Below are 25,641 nucleotides of genomic sequence, written 5' to 3' on the forward strand. Positions count from 1 at the left end.
ACAAATGAGCCGAATGGCTTACTTTATCTTTTCACTCTGGAAAAACTTGTACAAGCAGGCTACATAGGGAGACTCTGTCTCAAAACAAAACACAAACAAAAAGCCCTACAGCAATCATATACTCTCAGGAATTAGAGAAATGAAGACTATGTTCACACAAAAACCCATTTATGAACTTTAATAAATTTTAATATATAGCATATTATTATTCAATTTCAAGATTTTACATCTTTCACAGTTTAGATGTTGTGTTTACTAGACAAATTTGGTTTTTTGCTATTAATTTCTCACTATAATACCATAATATAAATCAGTGAGCACAGACTAGGCTACACATTGAGTTTCAGTCCAGTTTTGGCTACATAGTAAGGCCCTGTCTCAAAATAAATAAATAAAATAAAACACAGTAACAGCGCCTGCCTAGCAAGTGTGAGGCCCTGCGTTCAAACCCCAGCACCGCCAAAAATAAATAAATAAATAAAAGGAAACAGTATTTTAAAAAATTGAAGGTTGGTTGGGCTGGTGGAGGTGCAGCTTGGTGATAGTGTTTACCTAGTATGTGCAAGGCACTGGTTCAATCTTTAGCAACACAAAAATCAATTAATTAAAGACTTTTTTTTTTTTTTGGTACTGGGGTGAACTCAGGGCCTCACACTTGCTAGGCAGGACTCTACCACTTGAGCCACTCCACAAGTTCTTTTTCTTTGTTCTTAATGGTAAAAATGTACATCAGAATTTCAAGACATAAGAAAAGAATTTCAAGAGATAGATACTTTTATTCAATGAGGGTTTTTCAATGTAACTACTTCCATGAAATAAATCCTAAAATATCCAAGTCTTTCAAGGATGACTTATCACATTGTAGTTTCACTTATTAAGTTCCTTGGTTATATTACATTCAAAGTAATAGAGCTCCAGAGAAAGGCCAGAACAGTATTACTTTTTTCCTGTCAACTTCCTGGTTAGCCTGTTTGCCTCTCTACTACAGATGCTTGCTCTCTCCTGGAAGGGTGATTTATTACTAAGCACCTGTCTTCGAGATGTGGCTGAAGGGGCTGGGAGTGTAGCTCAGTGGTAGAGTGCACGCTCAACATGGGCAAACCCCTGGGTCAATCCTAAGTACCAAAAAAGGGGAGGAGAAAAAAAAAAGGGACTGGCACTTGAATTTACATTTGGCCAAGCCTGTGGCACTGTAAATATAGGCCACCATCTGTATTCAGAGTACAACCTGCTGAAGACTTCTTTCTTGAATGTCAATATTGAAATCTGGAAAGACTGGTTATTATCTTGGGAGAAACTAATAGCCTAAAGTGGAAGCTACAGTCTTCTAACAGGAAAAAAAAAAGATTAGCAGAAGGAAAGAACGTATAGTAAGAAAAGAGAAAACACTGAGAATAGAAAGGTACCCACCAGAGTAAATAGTGAGGTTTCTCCTGAATTCGAGCTCTTTTATTTTTAAAAGTCTGAAAAAATTGACTCATACATTTTACACAGTAATATTTAGTAAATTTTGTCCCCAAAGGCTGTTTTAAATTTATTTGTAAAAATAACAAAAGCTTTATTATTCAGTCTCTGGTCAATAACAAAGAAAACCTTACTAGACATAACAATAAATAATTTTGCATAAACAAAAGGCCAGGTGACATGACTACTATATTAATCAATATATTTTCTTTGTATTTACAATACATCCATTTGTTAATACTGTGACAGAAAAAAATGAATCTGTCCATATTATGCAGTAAAACAGGCTTTGAGGAGGATCACTCCTCTCAGAATGAAAACATATCAGGATTTCTCATACAGCTAAAGCACTTCTTCAACGTAACGACATTCTTGGGGTGAAGGTAAAACTGAGGGAGTACTTTAGACTGGCTCTATCCTAGAATCAAGCACTAAGTGCATACCAAGCAGCAAAAAGAAGTCACTTTTTCCAGAACCATTCAAATATAATAGTTACCATGTCAAAAGTTAATTCACTTTGCGAGTTAGAAAAGTAAAAAAACTCTGTTGGGAAACTGCATTAGTCTAAAGCAGTCCCAAATAAAAAGCCACCAATAGAAACAAAACAAGGCATTCTTACAGATGTATCATGCATTAAAAGGATGATTATATAATACATCATTTAATGACCAGACTAATAAATAAATGAGGTAAATTTTACAGTCATTTGGAATCAATAAACTGTATTAACCACTAGTGCAGTGCTGCCACTGTTTGTTTCAAATTAAATAATTATTATAATGTCTAAAAGACCATAATCTTTGAGTGTTTGTTTTTAGGTCCTTTTGAGATACTAAGGAGGCACCATAACAAAATATCTGAATGTACATTATCAACACCAATATGATACAGTTATGCAATCTTCAATTTGCACAGCAGAAATACTGTAAAACCTAGAAAAAAGGATGGAAACAGACTGGCCAGAATTTAAATTACTAGACTAATCCATGATAAAGATCTAGAGCAGAAAAAAATAAAATTCACAAAATAGGTAACGTGATGTTCTTTCTATATTCATTAGTCTATGAGGATACGCTCTCTATAAAGAAATTCATTCCCTCAAAGGTAAAAAGAGAAAGGAAATATAAATCTCTTTCAAGCTTTAGTCATCCAGTTTATGCTCTGAAAGAAGGCTAACATTATCAAGAACTGTGACTCTTATTTTATGAAAGGGTCTGGCTAAGTTGCCTAGGCTGGCCCCAAACTCACAATCCCCTGCTAGCCTCAGCCTCCAGAGCAACTGGAATTACAGGTGCACACCAAGCTCTACTAGCTATTTTATTATTATTTAGACATAAAAGAGAAAAACATTAAAAATTGAATGGATTATTTAGATCAAGAATTTCCTACTAAACCACTACTAATTATCTATAACTACTCTTGATACAGTAATTTATGTCTATCATAACTATTGATGACAGTGCTTTTCATAGTATGCTAATTCCCATTTTACTCTGCTCCTTTTTCAACTTAAATGTATTATTTTAAATGTCTCGCATGGGAAATTTTATTTTACAGATTCTATTAATGAAGAGATTTTAAAACATAAATGGATGCACCTGCTAATCCTGAGATGATGACGACAACGATGGTGATGGTGATAGTAAAACTAAAACCTAGATGATTTTTCACTCAAATTTCTGCTTTAGTTTTTTTTGGAAAATGGCTGGCAAAATAGAAAGAACAGCCAAAATCATCAGAATAAATACTGAGTTCCAGGAAACAGCTTCCCCGGCTGTTGTAAGCTGGTACAGTGTTGTTCCTGCCTTAATTGCTACAAAAGAGGGAGGTGCGACACCTAAAATAAAAAATAAAAAACATACAGTAAAAACCATCAATTGTGTTTAAAACTTACATTTCTGTGTGCAAAAAATTTCTTATAGGAACACAGTTATTTCCTTTTTTCTTTTTTTTTGTAGTACTAGGTTTTGAACTCAGGGCTTACACCTTTAGCCACTCCAGCAGCCCTTTTCTGTGATGGGATTTTGAGATAGGGTCTTGCGAACTATTTGCCTGATCTGGCTCCGAACCTTGATCCTCTTGATCTCTGCCTCCAGGTTCAGTTATTTGAAAAAGGCTACTCAAGTTTATTCCCACAAACTTCACAACTACCTCACAAATAATGAATTAAAAAATCCAAGAAAAGGGTCCAGAGAATAGTATCACAACACTTATAAACTCTCAAAAAAGAAAAGAAAAAGAACATGCTCTGATCCAGCAATTTCAACTGCAGGAAATAAGGTACAAAAGCAAAAATCTAATTTGAAAGATGTTTATCAGTGCATTATAATAAAAATCTGGAAACAATCTAAGCATTCAAAAATAAGGTGGAGGTGTAGTTCAGTGGTAGAGCACTTACTTAGCATGAGCAAGGCCCTGAATTCCATCCCAGCACCACAAAAATAAATAAAATGCAAGCTAGGTTTTGGTGGCTCACATTTATAACTCTAGCCTTGACTGCATGCTCTGTGCAAACTTGCCACTTCCACATGGGAGGAGTGGGAGGATTAAGGTTTGAGGCCAGCCCGGGTAAAAACTTAATGAGATCCCATATGAACCAATAGCTGGGCACAGTGGTACATATCTATCATCCCAAACTGAGATGAGAGGATTATGTTCCAGGCCAGCCAAGCAAAAAAAGTTTGCAAGACATCATGTCGACTGAAAAAAGGTGGGCATGGTGGTAAGCATCTATCATCCTAGCAAAAAGCCTGGGGCAGGGCTAGGGTTGTGACTCAAGTGATAGAGAGCCTGCCTGGTAAGAGCAAGGCCCTGAATTCAAACTACTTACTGCCAAAAAAAACAAAAAAAAGAAAAACAAAAAACCTACCTAGGTCACAAACTGAGACCCTAGCTTCAGAATAACCACAGCAAAAAGGGTTGAAGGCATAGTTAAACAGGAAGAGCACCTGCCTAGCAAGCACAAACCCTGAGTTCAAACCTAGTGCTGACAATACATAAATAAAAATACACAAAAAGTAGCAATAAACAGTTTTGACAATCTCAGCACCAAAAATACCAATTTTGATTATTTTTTTCTAAAAGTGTTTGCCAGATACACTTTTTTTCTAAAAGTATTTTCTCAATACATGAGAAATCTTGAACACTGTATCTAAATAATTGAAACTAGAAAGAAAAGCTCAGCACTCTTTCTAAAGAATCACAGAATTCACAAAATACACAAATGCTTCATCTTATATTATAAAAATATTATTCAGTAGGAAGTATTCTTCTTCAAAGAGGAAACACAAAAAAATAAAGTAATGAAGAAACATTCCTCAGTATCTATTTGAACAGATCAGGCTTTATGCCCAAGGATGATATGTGGGAGTGGCAAGTCTGCACAGAGCATGCAATCAACGCCACATGGACACTGTCAGATATGTACACAATGAACTTAATACAACATAGGCCTTACCTAAAAAAGTGCCAATAAAAAAAACTTTCAATGGCACATTTATCACTGGAGACGTAATATTAATAAACCAATTAGGCAGAAATGGTGTTATTCTCAAAAATATGATGTAATTAATAAGATGTTCTCGATGACGTTCCACCTGTCATAAGAAAGAAGAGACTTAGCATCAGATAAGGTCAATCTTGAAAATAAGCTGTTGAATATAAATGCCTTATTTCAATTTTTCATCCCTGATACTTCAGAATTCATTCAATAGAAATTAATTAAGTTTGAAAGCAACCATGAACTATTTATCAAATGCTCATTGCCAGAGTTAAATGACAATGTTTTTTTTTTTAATTTTGATTTACAGGTCAATGTTATATTATTAAAAATGCTTCTTCATCAACTTGGTGGTGGCTCAGTGTTGAAATTTTATATCAAAAAATGCCAAAATTGGGCTGGTGGAGTGGCTCAAGTGATACAGCACCTGCCTAGCAAGTGTGAGGCCCTGAGTTCAAACCCCAGTACCACAAAAAAGAAAAAAAAAAAAAAAAGAGAAAAAAAAATGCCAAACTTAGGCTTATATGAAAATCAGATATGATACACATCAACTGGCCAGCTTTTTCTTTTTTTTTATTTTTTTTTCTTATCTTAGAAGTACGTAACTTGTTTTATAAAGTGGCCAACTTTTTAGAGCCTTTTTTGTTTTGTTTTTTGAAACAGTCTCACTATGTACCTCAAACTGGCCTTGAATGCGAGAATCTCTTGCCAGCGTTGGCATTACAGGTATGCACCACCACCCCTGGCTTTAATGCCTTTAACTTTTTACAATGTAAATGGGCTAGCACATCACATTAACAAATCTAGCTCCCAAGTTTTTCCCCTTGTGGTACTGGGGATTGAACCCAGGACCTCATGATGTTGTTAGGCAAGTGCTATACCACTCAACTATATCCCCAGCCCTCATTTTAAAAAATTTCAGAAAATCTTTATTCTAGGCTATTAAAATATACATCATGAATAAATTCATTCGCTGTTGATAAATGAGGTAAAACAGACATATAGAAATATTTGACTGATTAAATATAAACCATGATTGGTTTATATTCCTTTGTATAATAAGTTTGCTTACACAAACTAGCTACTACAAAGAAAAACACATGTAAAACTATTTTAATATTCAGTACATATGTGGTAAAATGAAAAGACCACTAGACTAGAATTCTAGAGATCTGACAATGACTTAAAGGTAAATAATCACTATTTGTGGCAAAATACTAAATTTCTCCTAATTTTCTTTTTTTTTTTGGCCGTACTGGAGGTTGAACTCAGGGTCACAAGTTTGCTAAGCAGGCACTCCCACCATTTGAGCCACACCACCTGCCATGTCACCAGCCAGAATTACTCCATTCTCTAAGTTGTATAAAAAGGGGTAGGCAGGATGATCGCTAAAACTCCTGTGAACCTGTAACAGTCTGTTTCTTCTGAGTCTTTGTAAAAATAGGATTCTCCTACTGTTAGGGATTTAATATGAAATATCCTATAGGCCAGACATGGTGGCATTGCCTGTAATCCCAGTTACTCGGGAGATAGAAGCAGGCCAGGACAAGCAAAAAGCTAGTGCAACCCCCCATTTCAGTCAATAAACTGGGCATATTGGCAAGCATCTAAAGTTTCAGCACATGTATAGGGTTGGAAGCTGAGGCAAGTGAACTTCAAGTCCAGAAGTTCAATGCCACTTTGTACAACATAACAAGACCCTGAATCAAAAAACATACAAACAGCCAGGCCCAGTGCCTCAAGTCTGTGAGACTCCATCTCAAACAATGGCTAGGCACAGTAGTGTGTGCATGTCATTCCAGCTACACTGGGAAGAATAAGTAAGAAGATCATAGTCCTGACCAGCCCGGGGAATGAAGTGAGACCCTCCCCATTCAAAAAATAACAAAAGCAAAAAAGGGCTGGGGGCATGGCTCAAGTGGTAGAGTGCCTGCTTAGCAAATACAAAGCCCTTAAAAAAAACAAACACAAACACCAAGAAAAACACATGTTTACCTGCTGTGACCATTTTACTGCTTTCTCTGTTAGGTATTTGTATACAACTGGTCTTCCAACTAAATAGGAGAGCATATAGCAGAATGAGGCACCAAGTCCAGAACACTGGAAAATAACAAAAAGCCATTAAGTATTTTGTATTTTCCTGTCTCATTCACATGGATACATTTACCTGAGGAAAAGCTCAACTAGTTTATTCCTTTTAGGGCTGGGGAGGACACTCTGCTCTATGCAGAGAAGAACTACCATTTGATTTAGTCCTTTCTCAGACTAAATTGTAACTCAAATGAGACCAGTTAAAACAAACTGGCACCTGTGATTAAACTTATGACTATTTCCAAATAACAAATGTTAGCCAAAGGATAGTATTTTTTAAATCAATTTTTCCCCCAACTGCTATGCTTGAAAACACTACCCCCAGTCTGGGACTCATTGAGCCCACCAACACTCCTCAGACTATCTGAGATACAAAGCACAATAGGAAAGAAAGGCTGTAACAGAGCTTATAAACGCAATTAAGAATACTAACCCTTGTTCTAGAAAAAACAAACTCTAACACCTTCTTATTGAGGTTTTAAGGCTTCTAAAACTAATGAATTTATGTTTACATAGACTAGTGGGACTAGAATGCCATTATCACCCTCAACATTTTGATTAAACCTATTTTTTCCAGTCTCCCAATCCCTTTAATATACTTACCAAACAAACAAGAAATAAGGCTAGTGGAAAGGGATAAAGAAACCCTGAGAGTATACTGAGAAAAATAGAGCCTGGAATAGCAAATGTTTGCAAGCTGTTAACTTCTAAGTTAAGGATTAAAACATAATTAAATGGAATTTTAAAAAGATAAATTCAACATTTCAGAAAAAAAAGAGACAAATACAGAAATCATCATGCTAATGAGATTATACCCATATTTCAATACAGGTTAAGTATGCTTCATCCAAAATGCCAGGGACCAGAAGTGTTTTGGATTTTTTCAGATTGTGGAATACTTGCACTTGTGATTAAACTTAGTGACTATATGCAAATAGCAATGTTAGCTTTTAACCCAACAGTAAAATTTCAGGAGCCACATGATATGTCTTAAGGCTGGGAGCAAAGTTTAATGATGCAATTCAATTATGTTTCACATATACCTTATACACATAAACGGAAGGTAATTTTTACAGTATTGTTAGCATCTATGTTTGACTAAAACCTGCCACATGAGGTCAAGTGGGGAGTTTTCAAATGTGATGTCATGTTGACAATCAAAGTTTCAGATTAGGAGCATTTTGCATTGTTGGATTAGGAATGCTCAACTTATATTAAAAGATAACATAAAATTACATACAAAAATATAAAAACTATATGACTACCCAGTTATAATGCCTCCAGCTTTAAGGTGACCTCTGACTAAACAGTAATAAAAAAATATTAATAAATACCACGCTATTAAAATTGTGCTACTTAAAGAAAAACCAACACACATATCTAGCGTGTACAGGATAGAGAGGAACTGGGCAATTTGAAGGGAAAAAAGTCTTCAGCCATCTTCTTTTTTGGTTGGGACTAGGGTTTGAACTCAGGGTTTGCACTGCAAGGCAGACACTCTAACACTTGAGCCATACTTTCAGTCCATTTTGTTCTGGTTATTTTGGAGATGGGGGGGTCTATTTGCCTGGGCTGGCCTTAAGCCAAGATCCTCCTGATTTCAACCTCCCAAGTAGCTAGGATTATAAGGTGAACCCTGGAGCTTGGCAGTCAGTAATCTTTCAAACAACATGTTTTTCTAATGCATTTGATTTACTGTAAAATGTTTTTGGGAAACTTGCTTTCTGTGCAAATCTAGGTCCATATAAGGTGTAGTAACTATTTCTAATACAACTATGAAACTTACCTCAATTAACTACTCATTTAAAAAGATAGGTACTACTAAATACAGTAAAAATCACAAATTTCATTTTTAAAATATAATTATACTTTCCTACCTTCTTCTGATTCCCAGTTTTGACATGGACCCCCTTTTCTTTTTCTTTTTCTTACAGTACTGGGGTTTGAACTTAGGGCTTACACCTTGAGCCACTCCACCAGCCCTTTTCTGTGATGGGTTTTCGTAAGGCAGGGTCTCATAAACTATTTGCCCAGGCTGGTTTCAAACCTTGATCCTTCTGATCTCTGCCTCCTGAGTAGCTAGGATTATAGGCGTGAGTCACTGGCTTTTTTTTCAAAGACATACTTTATTTAAAAAAATTGCTATGTATATGTGTATACTTATATCATCACCTTCCTTAGATGAAGTATAGCATAATTGTGCACTATTCTGCACTGAGCTTTTTCCACTGAGTTATCCTAAGTTAACGTCGTAAGAGTACATGGAGATGTTTCTTGTTCTTTTCAACAACTACATAGTATGGCAGTGTTTGAATTCACTGGTTTTTTAGTTTTTATATACTAGTTCATTAACATTTGGGTGTGGATAATTCCATTTGAACATTTAAAACTCAGTCCTAAATCAAAGTAAATGTTATTCCCTTTTCTCAACTCCAAACTTTAGGCACTACCTAATCCTTTTTTCTCAAAAAGGTCAAAAAAACAAATCACCACAAGATTGGGCTCTGGGTGTATGGCTCAGTGGTAGAGTGCCTATCTAGCACGAAGCCAGGGTTCAATCCAGCAAGGGGCCTGGGTGGGGGGGAATTGGTGTAATATTAATAATAAGATAAATTTACTTTTAAAATTAGCCTAGGGAAACAAAAAAAAAGTATTAATTTTATGTTATCCTCTGCTTAAAAGTCTTCAATAACTACCCAACAACAAAATGACTATTCTAAATATTTTAGTCTGGTATTCAAAGTCCTCTACAATCTGAGCACTGACTTATTTCTCAGCCTTCCTACACCCTAAAATGGACTTCCAAACTATGCCATTAATGGGAAAAACCAACAGTTATGGATTTTTTTTGTTTTTTAGTCCAGGCTGGGCTCAAACTTGTGATCTTCTTACGTTAGTCTACCAAGTGCTGGGATTACAGGTGGTGTTCGCAGTTATGAATTTCTTAAAATAGTGTATGTTCAATTAAATAACTTCACAAATAACTGTCCAAAATAACCTGTCAAAAAATACGTGCATAATATTTATTCTCCAAATTTCCCCAAGTTAAATTTTTCTAATAATAAGGAGGTTAATGATAAAAAACCTACATAAAGCACACTACCTAAATATAAAAGCATATTTACCATGTGGGTAGAAGATTAATGTTTGTGTTAGTAGTAAAAGTTTTCCTAAATATACTTGTCAACAAGTCACTTATGTTGGAGTAATTTCTCTAACTTGTTTACATATATATTCAAAACATTTGCATAAGGTTAACTTATATAATATTTAACCCAATATAAATCCAAAAGAAAACACTATTAAATTTTATAGAAAAGGTTTTGGTTGCAAACTCTAACAAACCAAAAGAAATTCGGGAAATAAAAAAGGAAGGAAGAATGTAAATATACTCTGAAGGAATTAAGTAGCTAAATTGCCTTTCAAAGGTTTAAAAAAGATATGCTAAGTACCAGTGGGTCACATCCGTAATCCTGGCTACTAGGGAGGCTGAGATCGGGAGGTTTTGAGGCCAGCTCAGGCAAATAATGAGATCCCAACTCTAAAACAACTAGAGCAAAATGGACTGGAAAGTATGACTCAAGTGGTATAATGTCTGCTTTGTAAGTGCAAAGCCCTGAGTTCAAACCCCAGTCCTAACAAAAAGAAAAAAAAAAATAGGTAATGACTGAGCTGGAGGTATGGCTCAAATTAGAGCATCTGCCTAGCAAGCCTGAAGCCCTGGGTTTTTTGTTTTGTTTTTGCAGTACTAGGGTTTGAACTCAAGGCCTATACCTTGAGCCACTCCACCAGCCTTTTTTGTGGTGGGTATTCTCAAGATAGGGAGGGTCTCATGAACTATTTTCCTGGAGTGGCTTCGAACCTCGATCCTTCTGATCTCTGTCTCTTGAGTTGCTATGATTATAGGCATGAGTCACTGGTGTCCAGCAAACCCTGAGTTTAAACCATAGTACTTAAAAGAAAAAAAAGATAATGATTAGTTTTGTTAACCAAGAAGATTTGAAAGTAGGCTAGACAAGAATAAAAGATAAAAAAATCAGTAATGACAGTTAAAGTGCACAAATTGAGAAGGTGTGGCTTAAGTACAGAGAGGACTGCTTTGCAAGTGATTTTAAACCCTAGTGCTGCCAAAAGAAAAACTTACAAAGTCCACAAATTGGAAGATTAATCCTCAGTAGTTTGAAGCTATTCTTCTGACTAGTTAAACTATTTATTTCTGTGAAACAAAGAAAGATATACCAAGAACTATAAAATAAATTAATTCTTTTGAATGGCTATCTTCTTAGGAATTTTTATAAAAGAAATAATTGAAGAAAAAAATAATGAGCAAAGGATTAAAATTTTAACAAAAGCAAAAATTTAAAAACAAATTATACTCTAAACCTAAGGGAATATTTTTTAAAATGTTACTAATAATTCAAAATAATTATTTAAAATTTAAAGATTTGCTAACAAAATAAATATCCCAGAGAACAGAGGAAAGGAAAATGTTGCCTGATAAGTAAAGTAAGCAGAAGACAAGAAAATTACAATAGACATTAATAAAAGTAACTGAGTTGAGGAGGTAAGAGTAAAGTGGGAAATTTTTTCCATTTTATTTTTTTTTTACATTTTTCCATTTTATTTTTTCAACATCTTATTTAATATTGTAACACTGCGTTAACAAGTTTTAAAAGAAAAAGTTATGTATAACTAAACAATAGATTTTAAACCTTTTCTTGAACAAAACTAGAGAACACTTTTCAGTTAAAAGGATACAAAATATATGTAGCAAAATAAGCTACAAGCACTTGTACATAAAAGGTGTCCTTATATTTGGATAAAACTTTTCCTAGAGCTTTGGCATCATCCATATCTCTGGGAACCTTCATATTCACTCTTTCTTCTCTAAAGAAATAAAATTAAAATGAAAATCTTTAAAACAGAATTTCACCATGATAAAACCAAACTCAAGTTCAAAACATGGAGTTTTATCCAAAATGATCTGATCCTTTGATCTGTAATATGTAAACACAGACCAAATTAGCAACTTTAAAGTTCGAAAGTCTATAAATTATTTTTAATGCTTTAATATAATTTATTACGCTATGTTATGTATTCATAAAAGTTCAGAATGACCAAAACTAAAGATTAAAAGCATATCCACCAATATTGGCTTAGATTTTAAATTAAACATTAATAAATCCACCTCTGATGTTAGTATATTAGCAATATAGTTAGCATCATTTTGGGTAACCTTCATGATAAGCTAATGTCAATAATCAATCATTGCTGGCAGAGTGGCTCAAGCAGTTGAGAGTGCCTGCTTAGCAAACATGAGGCCCTGAGTTCAAACCCCAGTGTTGCCAAAAAAAAAGTAATAAAAAATAATCATTTATAACAAAAACCAAGTAAAAATTTTAATGAATTCACATTTATTCCATTTCTGGAATATTATAGCAGAAAGGTCAGAAAAAAGGTTAAAACATTTTTCCCTTTTTGATTTTTGTTTCATTTTGAGACAGGTCTTCTTGTTATGTTGCCCAGGCTGATCCGAGCTCAAGATCCTCCTGCCTAAGCCTCACAAGTAGCAGGGATTACAGGTACAGGGCACCATGTCTGGCTTTTTACTTTTTCCTTTCTATTAATTTTACTATATATTTGGTACTTGTTTGGAACTGGAGGATTTCTTGCTTATGAAAGTTTCAAATAATCATCTTTGTGTTTAATGTATGTTCATTTATTTACATTTGTTTACTGCACAGAATACTGATAGTAGCAAGAATGCTGCTTTCTTATTTAATTTTACTTTATTTTTGCAGTACTGGGGTTTGAACTCAGGGCCTCATGTTTGCTAGGCAGGCACTCTAGTATTTGAGCCATACCCCTAGCCCTCTTATTTGACTCATTTCTTCTTTTGTTTGTTTGTGTTTTTGATGAGACAGGGTCTCACTATGTTGTTCAGGCTGATCTTCAACTCACTGGCTCAAGTGATCCTCCTGCTTCAGCCTCCTGCGTAGCTGGGATTGCAGATGTGCAATCCCAGCCTGGCTGAATGCTACCTTTCTTAAGTCATATAAAAATATCTGGTAAACTAAAATGGTTTCTCATTTATAAAGTTTTTTTTGAGGCACTGAGGTTTGCACTCAGGGCTTCATGCTAGCTAGGCAGACGCTCTTACCACATGAGCCACTCTGCCAGCCCTCTCATTTATAAAGTTTAAAAACTAAGACTCTCTATAGGCATGTGCATACATGAGTATGGTCATATGCATAGATAGACAGACAGATAGATAGATAAAAAGAAAGAATATAAAAGATTTGTAACAGGACATTATTTTACACAAGTAATAAATGTTATCATTCTTAAAATCGATTGGGAACAAAGACAACCTTAATCTAGAATCTATTCTTCCCTCCTTCAATCAGTTCTTTATTCCCTACTCCTTGATCAAAATTCAGAAAGGACCTAAAATTAAATCATATTTATATTAATTTAACAATACAATAGGCAACATTCCCAAAAGCATTAATACTGATAAAGAAACCAAAATAGTGGAGCTGAAAGTATAGCTCAGTGGTAGGGTACATGCTTAGCATTCTCAAGGCCAAAGTTAAAACTTCAACAGCATCAAATAAACAAGCAAATAAAAACTAAGTTTTTAAAATTTCAAACAAAAAGAATTGTGAAATAAAGGAATTTCGAGGAAAACACAAATTTTCTTTTTTTTTGGACCTAATACTTCCTAGGCAGGCACTCTACCACTTGAGCCATTCCACCAACCCAGCACAAACTTTGATACCCTGAAATCCCATTTCATAGTTATCTACTACCGTATCAAGCTACTCTTGATTCAAAGACTAACTATATTTTTAAAGTTCTTTATATAATCTATAATTACATAAGGGTGGTATTACTGTGGTGAAACAGCCCTGGGATATTTTGCTGTCCTAAAATTCTTTCCTAAGCTTAAAAATTTCTGAAAACTAAAGCCAAGCATGGTGGCTCATGCCTGTAATTCTACCTACTCAGAAGGCAGAGAGGGTGGACTGAGGTTTGAGGCCAGCCCAGGTAAAAAGTAAGTGAGACCTGCCCCCATCTCAACAAACAAGTCAGGCAATGGTGGCATGGTGCCTGTGGTCCCAGCTACTCAGGAGGATAGAGGTAGGAAACAGGAGACACTACCTGAAAAATAAAGCAAAAAAGGGCTTGGGGGTGTGGCTCCAATGGAAGAGTGCTTGCAAGCACAAGGCCCTGAGCGCAAACCCTAGTAACTGCCAAAAGTAAGTAATTCTGAAAACTGGAAGTTCTTTATAATTTGTCAGCAAAAATTTACCCATACTTATGTAAAGTTACTGTCACTATATAGGCTTCTCAATGTAGCTAGACAGATATTAATTATGGAATGCTTCTCTAGATACTGCTGGTAGTATTATATAACATAGTATACAGTCTGTGTTATCTTTCTAAAGTGGAAAAAAATTTTAAATTCTAAAACACATTTTACCAAGGTGTTGTTCTGTTTGTTTGTTTTTTGTGGTACTGGACTTTGAACTCAGGGCCTCGCACTTGCTGAGCAAGCGCTCTAACATTTGAGCCACACTGCCAGTCCTACCAAGGTTTATGATGAGGAAATGTGGATGTGTACTGTAGTCTTTTAGAAGGTCAACTTCACTATGAAAAGAATCTATTCAGACTAGATGATTTCCGTAAACGATAAAAAGAGCTAGAAAACTGATATGGTGGGAAGGAAATGAATGGACAGAACCAGGCAAAAATTGATCATAAAGAAAAGTAAGAAGGGAGAAATTTATGAAAAAATGTAAAAGGTTGGGCACTGGTGGCTCATGTCTGTACTGCTAGCTACTTGGGAGGCTAAGATCAGGAGGATCATGGTTGAGGCTAGCATAGACAAATAGTTTGTGAGACCCTATCTCCAAAAATAACCAGAGCAAAATTGTCTGAGGTATAACTCTAGCAGTAAAGCACCTGCTTTGCAAGCACAAAGCCCCAGTCCCACAAAAAGGAAAAGGAAAAAAAAAAAAAAAAAAAAAAGCACAAAAGTAGAGAAGAATATCAACTCTTATTCAAACTGCAGATCACTACCTACTGTGGACTAAAAAGTAAATTTACTTGGGCACTACCAACACTAAACAGTAAGAGGAAACAAATAGAAAATATCCAAAGACACCACTGCTTCATGAAATTTTAGCTTAGTTGTTTTTGTTTTTTGTGCTTGGGGACTGAACCCATGGTCTTTCAATGCTAAGCATGCACTCTACTACTGAGCTGTACTTCCTTCCAGCCTTACTTAAGTCTTAAATATGTAAGATTGTATGTGTGAGAGAAAGAGAGAGGGCACATGTGTGCAGGGTCATAATATAAAAATGACTTTCTTCCTATAATTACATTTCTAAAATTTTGTGAAAGCCATTAGTAAGATGAGTTCTTAATTAGAAAAACAATGCTAGGAAAAACTTGCATAGAAAAATCAAGAGGTAAATATGGAATAATAAGTTTGTCTGGTTTGGTTTTGTAGTGCAGATATGGCTTGCTACAATCCACATGAGTTAATTCACAATCATCATGATAGTTCTATAAAGTAAGTTTAGCCTTTATTTCACTTTCATCTCATAAATATCTAGACATTTTCAGTTTCTCTCTTGGTATACTTACTCACTAAGCTGAGGAAAATTTTTATATACCAAAAACATAATAAAAGCTGCAGATAAGAAAATGGACACCAATATAAGGAGTGACATTCTTGCTGATCCAGCTTCTGCCCAGGCTTTTTCTGAAAGAAAGGGGGGAAGGTATAATTAGATAAATACAAATATAAAGGAAGATCCTATCTTCCTTTATAATAATTTCCTTAAATGCTTTCCTCCCAGAAAACTGCTCACACTTTTGCCCAAACACTGACAGTAAATCAATTACTTCAAATGTCATAAGAACATATTCATTAATGCGACTGGAGAATGTATGATTTTTCTTTATACCAAAAGCTGCAGAATGTTAAGTTGAACCAGAAATGTTCTAAGTGGCTCTATGTGTGACTCCAAGAATGGGAGAATGCTTGCTTCCCCTCAAAGGTAATCTCAGTGTCATCATAAAAATTATATGCAGATAAAAGAATAGAATGAGATCCAGTAAGCCACAAGCAGAAAATGAGCAGAACTGCTTTCCCAGGAAGCAATCAATAGTTGTAAGGCCAAGAGTCTGGGCTGGCAGATGCCTCAAGTGGTAGAGCACCTGCCAAGTAAGCACTAAGTCCTGAGTTCAACACCCAGCAACACACACACACACACACACACACACACACACACACACACACGGAGCTTACATAGTGCTTATAAGTGGTAGATGTGGATGACTCAAGGCTGGGTGTGGTAGTGATAGTGCACAACTATAATCCCAGCTACTCAAGAGGCAAAGACTGAGAGAACTGCAGTTCGAGGCCACCTCAGGCAGAAAGTTAACAAGACCCCATCTCAACAACCTGATCATGGTGACCAAAGGAGGATTGTAGTCCAAGGACATCCTCCAGCAAAATACACTAGACCCTATAACTAAAGAGCAAGAAAAGGCTAGAGGTACGTCTCAAATAATAGAGCACCTACTTAGCAAGAATGTTGCTGGGCTGGAGGAATGGCTTAAATGGTAGCGTGCCTGCCTAGCAAGCAGTTGAGGCTATGAGTTTAAACCCCAAAACCACAAAAAAAAAAAAAAAAAAAAAAAGGTCCTGAGTTCAAAAACCAGTATTGTCAAAAAAAAAAAAAAGGGTGACTCAATTTTAATTACCAACATTTGCTATTATCCATGTATATACTGATTAACAAGGAATTTTAAAAATGCATACTATAATTAGGATTTATGATTTTTTTTGAGACAGGGTCTTGCCATGTTACCCAGTGAGGACTTAAAAGTCTAGATCCCCCAGCCTCAACCTAGAATTTATTTTTATTTCCCTGAAAATGGATCTATCACTCCACTCCTCCAACTACTGCTTATCTAGTTTTCAAACATGATTTTATGAAGTATCCTAAACAAAAGTATCAGGATACCTGTATTCTACTAATTTAGCAAATCACTATGTATAAAAGTTTATAAAGGTATATTATTAGACAGGTGCTACCCACTATCCCCTTCCCTAAGAACTAACAATCTTCCATTGTCCCCCAAAGGTGCTAATCTCAGTAGCTCTTTTTTTTTTTTTTTGGGCTTTGCACTTGGGGGCAGGGCAGGTACACTACTGCTTTCAGCCTTCAGTAGTCCCATTCTGATTCTAACACTTTCTCCTCCCAAACAAAGAAAGCTGACTGGCCCATAAGCAACTGATTCCAGAAGAAACAATTCATTATTGGTTCACCAGATTTTTGTCTTGAAAATGAGAGCTACAGCTAACCTACTTGCTGATCTCTAACTTTTTACTTCTCTTGAAGCCTGACTACATTTCGTTTCTTGTCCATGAATACCAATTATCTTGCATATTCTTGCAATAACTTCCTTTTCTTGTGTGTTGGTTTTTAAACTGTTTTGTTTCTACCAACCAAAAAGTCTTGACCACATAAAAGATAAACTGCATTGTATTCCTTGCCTTACTATGGTAGTTTCGTCTGTGTTATAACTGAATTAGTAAAATGTGGCTACATTCTATGCTAAACATAAAGCAACAGGAACCATGTGGCTCCTTGATGCTCAAAAAGTGAGTTCAAGGGTTGGTGGATGGCTCAAGTGGCAGAGCATCTGTCTAGCAAAAGTGAGGCCCTGAGTTCAAACCTCAGAACCACAACAACAACAAAAGGTGAGTTCTGTGGACAGCCATTAGCATCACCAGAGGGCTTGTTAGACATGCAGGTTTGCAGGCTCCTATCCAGACTATGGAGTCAAAATCTGCATTTTTGGGGGGGAGGGGCAGTACTGGGGTTTGAACTCAGGGCCTTGTGCTTGCTAGGCAGTTCCACTACCACTTGAGCCACACTTCCAACCTTTCTTATTTTTTAGCTTTATTTTTCATGTGTTAGGTTTTTTGCCCATATAACCTCCAACTGCAATCTTCCTACCTTTGCCTCCCAAGTAGCTGGAATGACAGGCATTTGCCACCACTGACTGGCTTGTTTGTTAAGATGAAATATCTCTAACTTTTTGCCTGGACTGGCTTCAAATCACAATTTTCCCAATCTCTTCCTCTCTGAGTTGCAGACAAAGAACGATTTATATGAACAAATGGTTGTTCTTTCTCCCTTTCTTAGAAACTGTGTACAAGCTACCCACTGAAACAGTTATCTTTTGTCTGCTGAGCATCTATTATGTTCAATCTCTGCTCTTAAGAGGCTGATGCCATCATTAGTAGACGACACCACCACCACCAAAGAATAAGAATTAAAAGAGGGTTGGAAGCAAGATTACTAGGGTGGAGTGATGAAGGCAAGTCATGAAGCAGTTAGAAATTTAGTTGAAGATTAAAAGATGGGAAACAGCTATCCTCTAATCTGTACTTTATGCACTTAAATATATTTTTAAAGATTTAAACAGTCCTCTTAAATTAAAAAAATTAAATAATGCATTTAATATATTACCTCTAAAATTAAACTATTTTTCTTCACATTATAAACTCAACTAATCTCAAATTAGGGGTCCACTGGGAGAAAGGTTCAGACAATGGTTAACCAAACTACAGAACATTAACCATCCTGAGTTTTGAGTACACATCTTTCTAATTGCTACTTGTTTTACAGTTGGATGATGAAATATATAGACATTTAAACAAAACTTCCAGGTTGAACTTGATACCTATTTTCTTCTCTCTCCAAAATTAGGCAGTTTTTCAACAGTAACACATGAACAAAGGAGGAATGTAAAAAGTCTGAGCACAGGGAACACTGGTGATTATGAATTAACTATTCTCCCATATAATCCTAATCAACCTAGAGATTAGCAAGTAATTTATTTAAACATAAGTTATAAATCATGTTTTTATAATTTACATCTAAATTTATAGTATATGCATTTAGAGTGTGTCTTTAGCATTTACAGCTACTCATACTGACACTTTACATTCACTAATTTCTGAATCTTCTATCACTCTACTTCCTAGTCTGAGTTACCCCATTATCTCCTTTGCAAGGTGTTGCTAAAGAAAGTCAGAATCATGTTCCTTCTTATGCTCTTCTAGCTTTAATCAGGGTAACCACTGGCAAACAGTAGCCTTCTATAGCACTCTACCCAAAGAATATTTCACGTCTCTTCAAGCCTTTAACCTGCAATCAATGGCAATGCCTCCTACTTAGGTGAGCTTCTCAATTCTACCTTAAGACTTGTTCATGAAATTAACGTCCCTTGTCCCTTTCCCCTTATCTTTTCCTTAAATGCTAACACTTCCTTCTAGATCTTGCTATCCCTTTCTATTCAACCAAAAGCTTCAATTTTTTCCTTCTAACCCATTCCTGAAAAGCCAAAAATTAACCATACTGCACACCTCTAGTAACTCATTAATTCTCTTATTATTTTCATTTTGAAACCTTTAAAGCTGGGCACTGGTGGTTCCTACCTGTAATCCTAGCTACTCTGGAGGCTTGAGATTAAGAGGATCACAGTTAAAGGTCAGTCCAAGCAAATAGCTTGAGACACCTCATTTCTAAAATAACCAGAGCAGAATGATGGAAGGGGTGAATTCAACTATAATGTATTTGATATATTGCAAGAACTCTTGTAAATGCCACAATGTACTGCCAGCACAACAATAATAATAATAAGCACAGCAAAATGGTCTGTACGTGTGGCTCAAGCAGTAGAGTGCCTGCTTTTTAAGTCCTTGCTCTGCATGTATGAAGCCCTGAGTTCAAATCCCAATACCACCAAAACACACAACAAAACCTTTAAGAATGCAAAATCTGGCCTGGAGTCGTGGATTGAGCAGTAAAGTGCCTGCCTTGCAAGCATGAAGCCTTGAGTTCAAACTCCAGTCCCACCAAAAACAAAAACAAAAAAAAAGAAGTAATTTGTTGAACTATAAATTAGCAAGGCAGCATCCAAAACAGGGATCTAAGAGAGACTTATCCAAATTTAAACATTATTGGCTTCTAAGCAATAAAATCAGGGTTGGCTGTGGTGGCACACACCTGTAATCCCAGCACTGGGGAGGCAGAGGCAGGAGGATTGTGAGTTTGAGTCCAGCCCAGGTTACACAGGGAGACTATCTCAATAAACAAACAAACAAACAATAAACTCAATAAAAACAACTTCATGACAGTACTTCTCAAAGTTTTTTTTTTTTTAATCACATTACACACACACAATTTATTTTACATTATGATCTGGTACATAAAAAAATCTCTGTAACTGAAAAAACGGATTTCTAGAAATAGTACTTGCTTTCTATATGCAAAGCACTCTAGTATTTTCTATTCCATTTTAAAATGCTAATTATCTACTAAAATAGTCTTCGCACATGCTGTAAGAGTAATGACCTGTATGGAGAAACATGGTCCTGGGAGTTCTCTTAAAGAATGTGCTTGTAAACAAATTAGGCAAACAACACAAAAGAGTAACAAGCCAGGACCTGGTTGCTCCACCCCTATAATCCTAGCTACTTAGAAGGAAGAGATCAGGAGGCCAAGACCAGGGAAATACATCTGAGAGACCTTATCTTAAAAAAAAACCCATCACAAAAAAGGGTAGTAGAATGGCTTAAATCATAAGAGTACCTGCTCAGCAAGCATGAGGTCTTGAGTTCAAACCCCAGTGCCACCTCAGAAAAAGAGAATAACATATTCTGGTCCTCAAACACACATTAGATTAAGACCCTCTTAACTGATTCCCAGTCTTCCTCCTCATATAAGAATTAGACTTTCAAGTTGGGTATGGTGATGCATGCCTGTAATCCCAGCTACAAGGGAGGTAGAGGCAAGAGGACCTCAAATTCAAAGCCAGTCTGGGCTACATGGCAAGACCCTGTCTTAAAAAAGAAAAAGAAATAGGAAAACAAGATACAAAACAATAAAATATCATGGAGTTTATAGAAAGAGTCTACTTACTACTATATATTTTTCAATAAAGGATTAGAGGCTTGCCTAGCACAAGGAGGCCCTGGGTTCAACCCCAGTACCACCAACAAACAAACTTTTGCCTACATAGAAAATTCTTAACATAATTAGAGAAATATAGGGAAAAAGAGAAGAAGAAAACTTCATAATCAATGAACAGGCTGCATCAAAAAAACTTCTTTAGCTGGGAGCCAGGGGCTCACCAACTATAAACCTAGCTACTTCAGAGGCTGAGATAGGGAGGATAATGGTTCCAGGTCAGTCAGACAAAATAGTTCTCAAGATCCCACCACCAAAATAACCATCGCAAAATGGACTGGAGGTGTGGCTCAAGTGGTAGAGCACCTGATTTGCAAGCATGAAGCCCTGAGTTCAAATCTCTCCCCCTGCAAAAAAAAAAAAAACCCTTCCTTGACTAACATAAGCTGACACCACTCAGAACAGGCCAACCTTAACTCCTACTACTACCCAAAAGAAATGATCTATTGGTAATAAATTGATCTCTTTGCTGACACACATAAAAGGTTCACACTAACCTTTCAGCCTACTGTTTCCTCCCTAGTCCAGCATCCCCTTCCCTTCTCTCCACCTGTGCAAACTCTACATCTGCATGAGTGCAAGCCTTTACATTTCTTTCCTGTGTCTTCTTAGAGATTTGTAGTCAGCAAAATCATTTGAAAGCATCATAAAATAAGGATGTTGAATGTGTTATTTTAGTGACAAAATAAGATAAACCATTACAAAGGCACTCTGGAAGTTTTAAGATTTTATTTTCTCAATTTTATTTATTTTGCAATACTGGGACTTGAACTCATGGCCTTCACCTTAAGCCACTCAAGACTTGAGCCACAAGTCTTGTGGAACTATTTGCCTGGGCTGGCACTGAACCAAGATTCTCCTGATCTCTACCTCTTGAGTAGCTAGGATTACAGGTGTGAGCTACCGGTGCCCGGCCTGCATAACTTTAGATTAAAAAAAAATAAAGCAACTTACCACTATCACAAACCAAATGACAATCATTAGGACTGCCCTACCTGGAAATACTTCTGCAGGAAACCCAGACCTAGGATTATTGTTACTTTCAGTATAGAGACTTTAAAACAGTGTTCCATTGCTGGGCGCTGGTAATCCTAGATACTCAGTTCAAACCTCAGTACCACAAAAAAACAAAAACAAACAAACAAACAAAAAAACCTGTTCCTTTAATTTGGAGCAGATTATTCTTTATCAACAATTCATGTGTAAGGTTTTGAATTTATAGGAAGTTATTTGGCTCCACTGTCTATAAACTGGAAAAATACCCAAATACATAAAGTTTAAAGAGCTGGGTGCTGGTGGCTCATGCCTGTAATCCTAGCTTCTCAGGAGGCAGAGATCAGGAGGATCGAGGTTTGAAGCCAACCCCAGGCAAACAGTTTGCAAACCCTTATCTAGGAAAAAAACCCACAACAAAAAAGGGCTGGTGGAGTAGCTCAAGGTGTAGGCCCTGAGTTCAAATCCCAGTAATGGAAAAAAATAAAGCTTAAAGAGCCAAATTAAGACTGTTACAGAAGTTTAAAATTATTTGAGAATGCTTAACATTTTTAAAAGACCTTCTCCTAAAATGGGCACTGTGATCCACAGCTGTAATCTCAGCATAGGGAGACGAGGGATCACCAGTTTGGGGCCATCCTGGACTACACAGGGAAACCTTCTTCACCTTCTCCATAACCATCATAAGTAGTGGAAGATACCAGTGTATGAGTGAGCTATAGACAACTTAATGGCCATTTGTCCTGGTCACTTCAAGTTTATGAGCTTTAAAAGTACTTTAAAAAGCTTGATTACTTCAACTGCTAAAAAGTAATGAACATTTCACTCCATGATGGAATCGAAGCATTTAATTTCTAGGTACACTTTTCTTCTTAAAACAATATTTAAAGGCATGGGAGTGTAGCTGAAGTGGTAGAGCGCTTGCCTAGCATGCACAAGGCACTGGGTTCAATTCCCAACACCGCAATTAATAAATAAAATTTAAAATATAAATTTTAAAGTCCTGAAAAGTTCGAGAGTGGTTTAATAGGAAAAAGAAGTTTTAGAATGAGTGCCCTTACCTATACCAGTGACTGTTAACATTTCTTTAGCTACCACCTCATAGCCAAGCATTTCATGAACTATTCTGTTTAATCCATGCATCAACCAATTAAACAGATACTATGACGTCCACTTTACAGAACAGACACTGAGCTTTTGAAAGTAAGCACATCCGACGTCTCAAGTAAACAATAAAGGAAACCCATGTGTTTTACAAGACCTTGATCTTAACTATTATCTTTTTTATCTGGCTTTGTGACTGTACAAGTCGTGTACCCTCCGTTTCTTTTTTTCTTACTTTCTCTCTTTTTTTTTTTTGCTGAAAGTGGGCTTTGAACTCAGGGCTTCGTCCTTGCAAAGCAGGCACTCTACCACTTGAGCCACACCTCCAGTCCACCCTCAGTTTTTCCATCTGTAAAAAACAACGCAACAAATGCTAAAGTCCCTTCCAGACCAGTCCCGCTTCGATATCAATCTTACAAACTCCCTGAACGTCAACAAGCCGGTGTCCTTTCTTCTTTTAACTGAATTCAACTTAAAAAGAACCTACGACGCACCCACCTGGCGTCTGGCCGTGCGGTGCGCGAGGACCCAAGCTAAGTACCCCACTCTCTAGCTCCCGCCCCCGAAGGCCCGCAGGTCCCCTTTTCCCCTCCGGGGCCTCTCCCGGCACATGACGCCACCGAGCAAGCTTCACTTCAGGACACCAGGTCTACTCACCCTTCAACTGGTCTCCGCCGCCCGGGGCCGCAGAACCCCGCGCCCCAGTGGCCTGGTCCCCCACTGGGGTTGGGTGGAGTGCCCCCGTCGGCGATCGTTCGGCGACTCTACCTTTCGCCATGGCGGCTTCAAAGCAAGGTGGAGAGAGCCGGGTGGTGCCGCGCCCCCTTAAAAACAAAACTCCGTACCAGGTGCCTCTCTAAACCCAGTCGCCACAGCCAGACCCACTTCCGGCGCGACCTCCTCACCTGAAGCGACCTCGACGCAGCGACGTTCTGCCGACATCAGCAAGAGCCAACCAGAACTAGATCCCGCCCCTCCTCTCCCCTCCCCCAAGCCTCACGCCCTCGCGCCGGCCCAATGATCGGTCAGGGGCCTCAGCCCCTCCCACAATACCTCGCTGCCTTGCACCCGCATAGAGCATGCGCAGTCTAACTACCAAGTATTGCGGCTGCGTCTGGTGGACCGGAACCTTCTGCGCAGCTTTCGTAAGCGGAAGTGCGATTCCAAGGACCAAAAACTCTTTGTCCCCGACACCCGGAAGTGCGGGTGAGTGATTAGTAGTCGATTTGCCGCTGAAGAGTCGGTCTTTTCCCTTGTAAACCAGTTCACAAGCGGCTGTTGAGTCAGGTGGGGCTGTAGCATGCTTGGTCTGAAACATAAAGCCTGAGCCAAACCCACATAAAAGTCAGAAAGCTAAGGCTCAGGGAGAAGCTAAATTTGGGAAGGTCACAGGGTGGTAGAAATGGTTTTAGAATCCACCCCTCACGAATAAACTCTGCTCAACTTATTACACTTAGCCTTTCCTTTTGCTGAACCCAAACATGCCTTATTATACTTTATATACTGCTACCTCTAGGAGCAACTATTCAGCTTGGTGTTATGGTAAGTGTATTGGAATTCCCGCTTTAAAATTTATTTATTTTTTTTTGTGTGTAAGAGTTATAGCCCAAAACACATGATTTACCATTTAGCTATCCTGCCAAGCCTTTAAAAAAATTTAAAACGTATCTAAAAACAACAATTGGGCTGGATGTGGAGGCACACAATTGTAATCCCTGCTAGGAGGAAGCATGGATAGGAGTAGGAGGATCACCACCAGATTTCCCAGGACAAAAACATGGCACCCTATCAAAAATAGCTGAAGAAAAACAGGGCTGGCAGTTGTAGCTCAAGTGGTAGAGCATCTGCCTAGCAAGCACAAAGACCCGAGTTCAAACACCAGTACCACCAAAAAGCAAATAAAACAAATTGTACCTCATAGTGGGGACTTCCCTCTGTACACAGCTAGGCAGTGTATTTAAAAATAATAAGATTAAGCTGAAACGGGAATTTTGGACCCAAGGCCCAAACTCCTGAGAGTCCATATGCCAGGTCCGGCCACCTTCCCCTAAAGAGGCATGGTGAAGGTAGAGAAAGGAGATTTATTACAGAGCTGAGGACATGCTGTGGGAAGAGACAGAGTAAGCACTCAACTCATCTTCAGCCATCTTCAGGGTACAGACATTGGCTATAGATTTAAGTAGATAAAAGAACTGGGGGCAGGGGACAAAGTTATGCATAGTTAAACAGTTCAGTCACAAGTGTGGCCTGGTTGGTCATTATCTCAGTCTTTGTTTTGGGAGAGGTTCTGGAGTTGTTAACTGGAGGCAGGCCATGCTGAGAAAGGTTTACTGTTGGGGGTTGTTTCAGTCCCTTGTCATAAAGATGTTATCGTCTGTCTTTCCTGGAATCCAAGGTGCCAAAAGAAGATACAGTGGTGTAACTAAG

At 37.3% G+C, this 25,641-nt stretch overlaps 1 protein-coding gene across 2 annotated transcripts; it reads right to left on the minus strand.

Moving 5' to 3' along the window:
• Positions 1–163: 163 nt before the first annotated feature.
• Tmem41b (transmembrane protein 41B) lies at positions 164–24,175 on the minus strand. 2 transcript variants are annotated; one of them, XM_074041112.1, is made up of 7 exons: positions 24,120–24,175; positions 15,710–15,827; positions 11,813–11,941; positions 7,658–7,751; positions 6,959–7,063; positions 4,922–5,060; positions 164–3,301 (listed from the first exon to the last, which is right to left on the minus strand). In XM_074041112.1, exons 1-7 carry the CDS (start codon positions 24,154–24,156, stop codon positions 3,132–3,134), a joined length of 792 nt encoding a protein of 263 aa, XP_073897213.1. In that variant the 5' UTR covers positions 24,157–24,175; the 3' UTR covers positions 164–3,131. The 2 variants fall into 2 exon arrangements, with proteins under 2 accessions (XP_073897213.1, XP_020042528.1); XM_020186939.2 differs by lacking the exon at positions 24,120–24,175 and adding an exon at positions 23,872–24,113.
• Between the last annotated feature and the right edge of the window lie 1,466 nt (positions 24,176–25,641).

The sequence above is a fragment of the Castor canadensis genome, chromosome 1, assembly GCF_047511655.1.
Source record: "Castor canadensis chromosome 1, mCasCan1.hap1v2, whole genome shotgun sequence".
Taxonomy (NCBI): domain Eukaryota; kingdom Metazoa; phylum Chordata; class Mammalia; order Rodentia; family Castoridae; genus Castor; species Castor canadensis.